The 10590-nt window shown below is 47.0% G+C and overlaps 1 protein-coding gene across 8 annotated transcripts in view; it reads right to left on the bottom strand.

Annotated features, from left to right (window-relative positions):
• Window positions 1-5734, bottom strand: part of ESRP1 (epithelial splicing regulatory protein 1) — a 58382-nt gene extending 52648 nt beyond the window's left edge. For 4 of the 8 annotated variants that reach the window (XM_070802889.1, XM_070802890.1, XM_070802888.1 and 1 more), the window contains exons 1-4: window positions 5481-5734; window positions 4813-4941; window positions 3077-3190; window positions 155-269 (exon numbers count right to left, since the gene is read on the bottom strand). In XM_070802889.1, coding sequence (XP_070658990.1) covers window positions 155-269; window positions 3077-3190; window positions 4813-4941; window positions 5481-5612 — 490 coding nt within the window. In that variant the 5' untranslated portion in view covers window positions 5613-5734. The remainder of the gene's footprint in view (window positions 1-154; window positions 270-3076; window positions 3191-4812; window positions 4942-5480) is intronic. The other 4 variants (XM_070802887.1, XM_070802891.1, XM_019974038.2 and 1 more) reach the window with 2 other exon arrangements.
• Between the last annotated feature and the right edge of the window lie 4856 nt (window positions 5735-10590).

Here is a 10590-nt window from a genome sequence, read left to right on the forward strand (position 1 = left end):
ATTATAACTATTTTGATTGTACTGTTTTCCCCTAGCACAATAGACAAATTTTGGACAAGTGAATTTTCATACAATGTTTTAAAGTTTCTTGAACTGTCATGTTTTCCTAGAGCTGTCTTCTCAAATGATTCCTGAGTCATCACTTAAAGGATACACTCTGTCATTGCTGCAACATCCAGTTTATCAATATCAGGTGAACCAGGGCAACACTTCTTGAATTCTTTTCGAAGATCAAAAAAGGAATAGAAGCATTCAGGCAATAATACATTCTGAGGAAGGACAAGGTAGATACTGTTAACTAGACAAATTTAGTTCAATAATTCCCTAACAATTAGGAACCTAAGAACTGAATGTAATTATATTTTACCACAATTTAAAAAAATTTTTTAATTAAACAGTATCTTCATTTTCTGTTAAAGTATTACATCCTATATAAAAGTGTCATGAAAAAATAATTCATTTTAAGGCAATGGATTATACATTCGTGCTTCATTATGTATTCCTCTAAAACAGTTCTGAAGCCATAAAACATTTAGGCTACTATATTTTATATTTCCTGTATGATAATACAGTGTTCTTTGTCTAGCCACAATTATGTTAGACCATCTGTACTTTTAGGAAGCGATATTAGTCCTCTCAGATGCATATGTTTACAACATATGTCTAGACCTAGGACCCTAAGTCTTTATCAAAATTTAGTTTTCTATTAAAACATAGCTTAAAATACTGGGTTCTGATAAAGCATACTCCACACACTAAAATTACAATAAGATAGCAAATTCCTGATTACCTGAAGAGGATTATTTTTCTGCCAAATTACAGTCCCACATTAGTTTTCCAGGCCATTATTATTCTGGCTAAACCCTGAGAACTCAAATTAGACTTAAAAGAATATCTCGCAAATCTCAGTGGCCAAGAAGACATGGTTCCTATTGACTAGCATCACTCTTGCTCAGCTGTCAGAGCAAATATCACACTATTGTATCACTTTTCTGAAAGAAAAAACATCCTCACTGAATAATTTTCAAAGTTTAGTTTTGTTACAGTGACTTTAGATTTGTCTTAAAACTTCAAGACAGTCTGTGTTCACTTACTGGGAACTTGTACATTATAAAGTCAAGGATATAAAAACTTTTTAATGTTTGTGACCTGTAATGTTTATGCAATAATGTCTCTAAATTTCCTTACTGGATTCTATTAGATGTGGTTTGCTTATGCTGTATTTGAAATAGGTATCAGTATATCATGGTGACGTTTTCAAAATAGGTAATCTTGAATTGTGAATCTTTTAAGATTACCTACAAAAATGCTTATTTAAAAGCTGTTTACAATGACAATAACTCAAAAGTCCAACAATTAAAGTTTGGTTTAAATAGGTGTATCCATTAAAGACAGTGAATTTTTTTTTTTATTGCTTACACAAAATACTGATGTTATATTAAACTTAAAATAGGCTAAAAGATTTATGTAGTATGAATGCTCCTTGTAAAAGTAAGGCTTTTTTTCAAAAATCTGAAAGAACACATTCAATTATGTTCACATTCAAAAAACCACTTTGTTTTCTGACTAGAAGGATTATTTTGTTTTGCCATTTCTTTATTTTTCTATAATGCATAGAATTATTTTCATTATGATGCTAAATTAATTGTTTTAGTTTTATCAAAATCTTAAAAGAAGTTACTCAGGAAAATTTTTCTCTGGAGGTTGTCTCACATCCAAAGCAGTGGGTCTAAAATAACAAAAACTGCTGCTTTACTCCAGCCCAATAGGGAAAGATTAAATTTTATCCTTCATATGAGTTTGAAGGGAAAAAAAATTCCATATATGTACCTTTTCTGGATTGAGGGTATAGCAATTTGTTTAGCATTTAACTAACAAACAACCCTCCTCTTTTCATCAATTACTAAGGTTGCTGTAAAAAGAGGAGTTTTTATCCAACTCTCATGATACAGGAACTTGAGTTTCTCCCTTAAACTTTTAAAGTTGTTGTTATACATTTAATTCATTTCTTTCCTTTCCCTGCTGGAGTAAAAAGAAGTCTGCACTGACTGCTCACTTGTGACATCAATTGCCAGTCTACACTTTTTATTGCAAGCTTTACCTCACATACCTTTCCTTATGAAAATATTTTACTTCCATCTTTTCAAGTTCAGTATCTGCCCATCACAATAAAAAGTTACAGCTCTAACTAATTAAATTGATAAGATCAACTACATTAACAATAATTGGTCACACTGGGTCTGCTGTCTATGGGTACCATTTTTTCTCAATCCCTCAGTATTCTTCCCCAGAAGGGAAATCACATCTACATAAGATAGTTATCTTTCTCATTGCATACTTTTTTCCATACCAGAAAGATGAGTAAAGGTAAAAGATGAGGCTGACCCCATCACTTTGATACAAAATTCAATCAGTTGCACATGTACTTAAAGTCAGACAAAACGTGGTATGCTATAATTAACATTTAACTAGTTAAGAGTACAAAGCTTTTTAATGAAATCATTAGAATCATCTTTTTCCAGAAAAAGATGATTAGACCTAAGGGGTGACTCTAATTTGAAAGATTTTTCTTTGCTCCCTCCTTTCTAGGATAAGGCATTTGTTACACAGATGTATCACGATGTATTAACTACAGTTTTACCCATTTCAAATGTCAAAAATGTCAAAAATTCAGCTAATATGCTTTGGAAAAGAGAGCGTTTCAAGCCTCTCTAAAACTTAACATACACAATAACAAACTTTTAAGTCACCAAAGGGTATCTATAAAATTACTATTACCTCAAATATTTCTATAAAAGTGCTGCAAATTTTTTATTGTGGTAAAATATACATAATACAATATTTACCATTTTGACAATTATAAGTGTATAATTTAGAGGCATTAAATACACCCACATTATTGTGGAACCGTCACCACCACTCCCTTGTCATGATCTCAAACTGAAATTCTGTACCCATGACATACTAACTCCTCATATGCATATTTTTAAAATAGAGAAACCTGGATAAACCGTTGCTTAAGCCTCCAGTCACCCCTAAGGGCTAATCATCTTTTTCTGGAAACGGGCACTCTTACCTTCTTAGAAGCCTCAGGATGCAGAATTTGCCTGACATGAAGCTGCCCGTCGGTACAGAGACAGAAGGAGGTTCCTACCCCAATATTCAGTTCATTGCTCACTGACTGGTTAAACTGAAAAGAACAAAACACACCCAGGGATGCAAAGGATGCAGGATTCACAAACTCTGAAAAGTGGCCCCTCTTGTTTAAAACCAGAAAAAACCTGGCTAACAGCTGCAAAGAACACCACTGCTTGAGGCAGCATTAGAAGGACCCAGTCCCTCCAAACGGTCCAGCTTCCTTTAGACAGGGGAGTTTTCCAATCAACCCTCAGTTAACCCACAGAAGAATTTAGTAAATGCATCCTTCAACATCCCTCCTCCTTGCATTTTTGTAATAAATCCATTCAAGACTTTTAAGTCAGAGGTCTCATTTCATCAGCAAATTGCCTTCTGATTACATCATTCTCTGGTGTTACTTTTTTTTTTTTTCTGTTAAGATGCTCTGGACTTAAAGAAAGATGCCAGTTTCTGAAGTAAATGTGGCTAATAGGTATATAGAAGGCTTCCCTGGTGTCTCGGTGGTAAAGATTTCGCCTGCTAATACAGGAGACGCAGATTGGATTCCTGGGTCAGGAAGGAAATGACAACCCTCTCCAGTAATCTTGCCTGGGAAATCCCACGGACAGAGGAGCCTGGTGGGCTACAGTCCATGGGGTCGCAAAAGAGTCGGACACGACTTAGAGACCAGACAACAACAATGGGTACACAGAACTCTGTTAAACGTAGTATCACGTTTCCTGTAACACACCCCAGCAATGGCAACTTTCCCCTGTAATTAGCAAGTCTTGTTCTAGGGCAGAAGCCGGGAGCAAGCCGGACACTCACCTGCGCACAGGTGTTCAGCGCCCTGCCCTATCCGCGGTCCAGTACCCGTCAGCATCCTGGTTTTCAGGTCACCTCAACCCCAGCTAAGGGGATTCCACTACTTTCGCGGCCACCCAAGGGGCAGCCCCACCTGGTCAGGCCCACAGACCCTCCCGGCGCTGGGCCCAAGGTCACTAAAGAGGTAAACGGAACCGGAACCGGGCCCTCAGGGGAATTCAGGAGCCTGAAACCCAAGCAGCAACCCCCCACCCCCGCGGTTCCCACCCAGCAGGGGCCCCCCTCTAGCTCTCGGCGCGAGGCCCGCCCGCCCGCCGGCACCGCAGCGCCCCTTGCCCCGGGGGCAGAGCCGCAGACCACAGCGGGGTCTCGGCCTGGGGTTGGGGGCGCTCGGATTCCAGCTCCGCTAGACACACGACTGGTGAAAAACCCGGCGGATGCGATTCAGGGAACAGCCGAAAAAAAAAAACTAACAAGTTTTGGCCCAAAGACCCCGGGGGCTGGGCTTCCCAGTCTCAGAAGGTAAAGAATCCGCCTGCAATGCAGGAGACTCAGGTTCGATCCCTGGGCCGGGTAGATCTCCTGGAGAAGGGAGTGGCTACCCATTCCAGTATTCTTGCCTGGAGAATCCCATGCACCGAGGAACTTTGCCAGGCTACTGTCCATGGGGTCGCAAGAGTCGGACACGACTGAGCAACTAGACCACTACCACCACCACCCTGGGGGCTGGGAGGCTCCAAGGAAGAGCGACTTCGCCGCCCAGAGTCCACCGAGGGCTCCCAGCCCGGGTCTCGACACCCCGCCCCGGGGACCAGCGCGCGCCGCCCGGACGCCGCGGATGGGGTGGGCGGCGCGGCTCCGCGCTGTCACCTGTCGGAGCGCTTGGTCCAGCTGCGGCGCCGAGGACAGGCTCTCGGCGTCGAGCTTCGTTTCTTCTTTGCAGTCCTCCGTCAGCTCCAAGTGATCCGGTCTAACTAGTACTTCGTGCAACTGTCCCACCTCCGGGAAAAAGAAAGAAAACAAACAAGAAGCAGGGGGTCAGTTTCCCCTCCCTGAACGCGGGGACCTCCATCCTCACCCTCCTCCATCCTTTCCCATGCGGGGAAGGCCCACTCCTCTCGGCGGATCCGGCTTCAGAATCCTGGCTCGCGCGTCGTCTGCGGCTCCGGTAGCCGAGAGATCGGTACAGCCCTGCCCCCAGCCCCACCCCCCACCCGGATCAGGTCCGAAAAAGTCCTAGAAGTCCGCGCTCAGGCCCCCCAGGGACTCCACCCCGCCTCCGCCGGGCGGCCCCCGACGGGAGGAGAACAGAGCTTGGCGGCGCCCGGCCTCCCCACCTGGGCCAGATTTTGGAGAGCTGAAAGGGTTGGTTCAAAAGCGGCTGGAAGAGAAGTCTGGTTTTCTCCTTGGATTCTCCAGAATTCGGGTCCAGCCTCACAAGTGGGCAAACGAGAGCAGTTGTTTACCCACTTCCCTCTCAACTCGGACCAGCTTCTGCCTCCACGCCTATCCCTTGGACAGAAACCGTGCAGAAATACCTTCTTGTTGGCCAGATCCACGACTTTCCATAAGAGCAGGATCAGCTCCTTCTCGTCCGAGCCCAGCTTGGCCCCGGTGGCCCCAGCCGTGATTCCGAAGAGCACCACCAAGTAATCCGGAGACGCCGTCATGACGATGGGTGGGGAGGGGGAGAAGGGGGGTCGGGAGGCGGCGAGGTGGGGCGGCCGTGAGAACGAGGGGAAAACCTGTGCTAAAACCTCTCCGGAGGAAAAAAAAAAGAAAGAGCGTCCACCCACCCCCCCTCCTCCTCCTCCTCCTCGCCGCCGCCGGTGCAAAAGGCGGTAACCAACCACCCCAGCCCTCACCTGGCCCGAGCTCCACGCCCTGGGCAGGAAGGGGGGTGGGAAGCAGGGCGAAGGAGGCCTGCCCTTTTTGTATTCAATGGCCCTGTGCGTCTATGCAAAAAGCTGGGAGCTGAGGCTGCACCCCCGGGAGGCGCGCAATGGCTGAAAAGCTTTTCTGTTTTGGGATGTGGCCCTACCTGCCCGCCCCTTCCCCCTCCCCCACGTGGTGCAGGTAAGAGACACCTGGCGGGGCCGGCCCATTGGCTCCTTCAAACCACGACGTGGCAGAGGAGGTGGGGGAGGAGACCGCCCGGGGCCGAGGGGGGTGGGGTGGAAGGGGAGGAGGGGGCGGGAGACAATGGCTGGCTGATTGCGGAGGGGAGGGGGAGACGCTAGAGGCGGGGAAGAGGCGGCGGCCACCCAGAGGGGGAACCGAGGCCGGACCGGGAAAGGGTGAGGCGTCGAGGGCGCGGAGGGACGGGTCGCCCGAGTGGAAGGACCCGGCGGGGAGGGGGCGGGCCGAGGGGGATGTGCTTGGAGAAATGCCGGCTGTGGGGAACGAAGCCGCAGGTTCTAAAGGGTCAAGCTCAAAGGCCTGGCGCGGGGAGGCGAAAGCAGGACAGAGGTGAGGCCCAGGTGCGGAGCTGCCCGAGGCGCGGCGCCCCGAGAGGGCGAACCGCGGAGGGAGGGACCGGCCAACTGCGGCCGGGAGGTGGCGGGCGCGCTGGCCAAGCCCCGGAAAAGCCGCTCCCGAGCCCAACACACCTTTAAGTGCAAACAGCCGGCGAAAGCTTTCCGGCCCTCCCCCTCTCGGGGCGCACGCTCCTCCTTTCCCGAGTCACTCACTGCCCACCTTGCGGAGTGAAATCTCCGCGCGCGGTTGCGCAGGTCTCGGGGGCTGGACTCTCGGCCACCAAACAAACTTTCGGGCACCGTGGACCCCCACGCCCTTTCCTCTCAACTGTTCCCTTAACTGCTCCTCCTTGTTCAGTGCTGGCTGCTCGCTGGAGACTGCAGCCTCCTCCGGTCCAGGGGCCCACTTCCTTTGCTTTGCCCTGGGCCCTAAATAAAATGTATCGAATACCGTACCTGATGTTTTCTTAAATCAAGCCAAAGCAGAGCTCTTTGCACAGTTCGTGGCTCAGATCTCCCGCCCTCCACCTCGTATCATTGCCTTTGTACTTCTGTGTCGATTTGGCCAAATTCCCCGAGCGATCTCCCTACCCTCGTTCAGCTAAACCTGCCAGGAGCTTGAGCGCCCACCTTAGCGGCGCCCCCGCTCCATCGCCCTGCCCCGTTGTCGGAGGGCCGTGTGATGGGTTCTGTGCCGTTTTCCAGATAAAGTGCTGGGGATGAAGTTGGGTTTTATGTTTGAAATCGATCTCTTATTGGGAACACAACGCCGTCTGAAGTATTACTCATTCGGCTCCAAGTATCCAGCCCTTGATTCATAATGGGAGAACCGTTAACCGTACCCCAATCACTACAGTAACCCGCGCCAGGTACAAATCTGAGCCCCTTTCAGGATGCTCCGGGGACGCTGGAGGTAGGGCTTTGCCGCCCGGAAGGAAGCGCGGGCCGAGAGGGCAGGTGGTGGGAGGGTTTCAGGAGCCCGAGGCCGCGTGGAGAGTCGCCGCTCAGGTAACCGCAGAGCGCGCCCCGGGAGAGCGGGAGAATGAATGCCGGGCTCTTTGGGGGCCTCCGAGGGGGCTGAGTACCAGCCTTGTCGACAGCCAGAGCCCCAGCGTCCCACGCTTTCAGGTGCGGGATCCGGAAGGGCGCCTACAGCCCCCTCCGCGGGGTCCGCGGCATCAGCCTCGCCCCGCCTGGGCCGCGCGTCCCCGCGCGCTCTCCCAGGCCCGCGGGCGCCGCGGGGGCAGGGACTGGGCGCGGAAGGCGGCAGGGAGGGACCTGGAAAAACCACCCAGATTGCATTGCAGTGGGCGAGGCCGCCGGAGGAGCCGGTTCCGCCGAGCCGCCTGCCCGCGGGACGTTCTCCGCGCGCGGTTCCCAGGCGCTCGGCCCTGCGGGGTGCGGGGCCCCCGCGCGGCGGCCCGGAACGCGCGCGGCGGCGGCTGGTGCGGGGGGAACAACCAGTCCTCCCTGTCCCCGCCCCCCCCGCCCTCCCCCGCCACACACACCCGGCGGGAGACTGTTGCTGAAAAAGTGTTACAACTGCTCTGGCAGTCCTGCCCCGCCCGCCCTTTCAGGCCTTTGGTGTCGGGATCTGAGGAGTGCGTTTTGGGTAAACGCAGAACTTGATTACCTGCGCGTTCGCCGGGGATCGGCGGCGTTGGGCGCGTGAGGATCGAACCTCGGAGCTAACCCCTTTTCTCAGAGCCTTGCCTGTTTCCTCTTGAAGGAAGTCGATTTCTTAGTGTCTTTTTAATCTGAATTTTAATTCGTCCAACTACACAGATAGGAGTTTTTTTGTCTTACTTTGTTCTAGAATTGATTCCCGGGGCTTGGAGCAAAGCTTGACATCCACGAAGTACTCCACAAATATTTGTTGAAAGGTTTTAGCGAGTAACAACACCCACCCGTTTTTGCAGCCGTTTGTCTCCTGAGCCTCGGCACAGTCCACGACTGCAACGGTGAGATTATGAAAAGGGGAGTTTATAGGTAATTCACATCTCAAGGGTTTTTTAAAAGAGTAGGTGCTAATTATTCACAAACAAATCTGTTGAAATCAAGATATTGTAAATAAAAAATATTAAACTCGTGAGATGCAGGAATGCTGAGCAAACTGTGTAATACAAAAACGCTGAGTTCTGAATACAAAGACGTTTTATTGTCCATCCCACCATTTACAAATGGTTCGAATATATAATAGGAATAGTCCTTGTGAGAGATGAACCCTCTACCTATGGTTTTAATTCAGGACATGCCTAAAACTCCCCAAACAGAAGCGAACCTTTGTTAAAAGCAGCAGAGACCCAAGTTGAGGGACAGGCAGCAAAGTAACTGGCCTGTATTCTTAAAATTCTTAAAGACCTTAAAATTATTTTCTGAAGAACTGTTCCAGAATTAAGAAGATATGACAACTCAATGGAATATGGATCCTGTACCAGAAAAAAACTTTTTTTTCCCTCTAAAGGACATTATTGGGACAAAAGGAAAAATTTGAATAAGGTCTGAAAATTAGATAGTAGTGTTGTATCACAGTTAATTTATAAACTTTTGTAATCTTACAGTGATTCAACAGGAAAATGGCCTTTGCTTTAGGAACTACCCAGTAATTAGTGATAAAGGGAAGTCGTTGTCTATAATTTATTCTCAAAGGATTCTGACCAAAGAAATATATATATACACACATGTGTATATACACATATATGAAGAGAAAGAGAATGATACAGAAAAAGTGTAAAATGTTAATGTAGAATCTGAGTGAACAAATTATACTATTCTTTGCAACCTAAAAAAAAAGGGTTTTTTTTAAATAAATAAAAACACTGCTTTTTAGTGTCAGAGGACTGTTTGCTGCCACCGTCATTTGGTGTTTAACAAGGGTCTGTCTCCTGACTGCTGTGTTAACCTAATCCTCCATACTATAGAATGAATCCATTTTGTCTTCCCTAGTGAAAGGAGAAAGAAAAGGTCACATTTTCTGTATAAAAATCCTTTCATATCTTTTAAAGTTTTCTTAAATAACATTACTAGGCTAAATTACTGCAAGCTCTTTAAAGGTTTCATCATGAATCCTACTTGCCTGCTCTTTATCTTCATCACGCTCCTCGGGCCCTTCTCCTCTTACCACTTTGAGAGCAGCTCTTGGACTAGACAGAAAACAAATGTGTCCTCTGTGGCCTGACCACTGACACAGTAGTACCTAGACGTCACAGTCTTTTTTTTTTTTCCCTGCGGCTGTGGGATCTCAGTTCCCTGACCAGGAATTGAACCCAGGCCTAACAGTGAAAGCTCAGAATCCTAACCCAGGATTCATCTTCTTATTACTTACAATGCAGCTTCCCTTTTAAGACTACATAGCAGCATTGCATTTGCAGGCTCCAGTCTTGCTCTGAGGTCTCCAGATCTTTCTTGGAGTTTTCGCTTGCACATATTCAGTGGTTCTCTTGTACCTGTAAGAAAAGAGCCTTTAAAAGTGAAATCAAAGTGTTCTCGAATTAGATAGTGATGATAATTGCACAAACATGTAAATAGACTAAAAACTACTGAATTGTACAGTTTAAAAAGTTTATATTATGGTATATGAATTATATTTCCATTTTTAAAAGAGCAAATCAAAAATATTATAAAAACCTTGTGTTCTGAGGCTACCACAAACCACTGATATTTCTTAGTTATCTATACCAGATAAAGTTGTAAAAGATATCACATTTTATACTCCCTGGACAAATCCAATCTCTCTGAAGTGAAAAGGTAGGGGGATAGTCAGGATGGTCAGGATAACGAAATACATTATAATTTTCTATGAATTACTCTGTGCATTGCACATTTAAACAAATTACTGGTCTGAACCTTTATTATGGCAATTATTACAGATGATCTGTGTGTAAAAAGTATGGGTTTAATAATTGGCCCTGTCTTGTGCTACCTTCATGGCTGTGGGTGTGTTCCTTAACCTTACCAAGACTCAGTTTCTCACCTATATAATTGGGCATGATGATAATGTGTATTTCATAGATCTTCAGGGTAGAGGAAATACGTAAAGAAGTGTCTTCTTTAAAGAAGAAAAACTTGAGAACCAAGAAGTTTACTACAAAATTGGAACCTTCCCTTGGGGAGGGGGCTTTCCTGGTGGCTCAGACAGTAAAGAATCTGCCTGCAACTCAGGAGACCCAGG

This window comes from Bos indicus, chromosome 14 (genome assembly GCF_029378745.1).
Source record: "Bos indicus isolate NIAB-ARS_2022 breed Sahiwal x Tharparkar chromosome 14, NIAB-ARS_B.indTharparkar_mat_pri_1.0, whole genome shotgun sequence".
Classification (NCBI taxonomy): Eukaryota; Metazoa; Chordata; class Mammalia; order Artiodactyla; family Bovidae; genus Bos; species Bos indicus.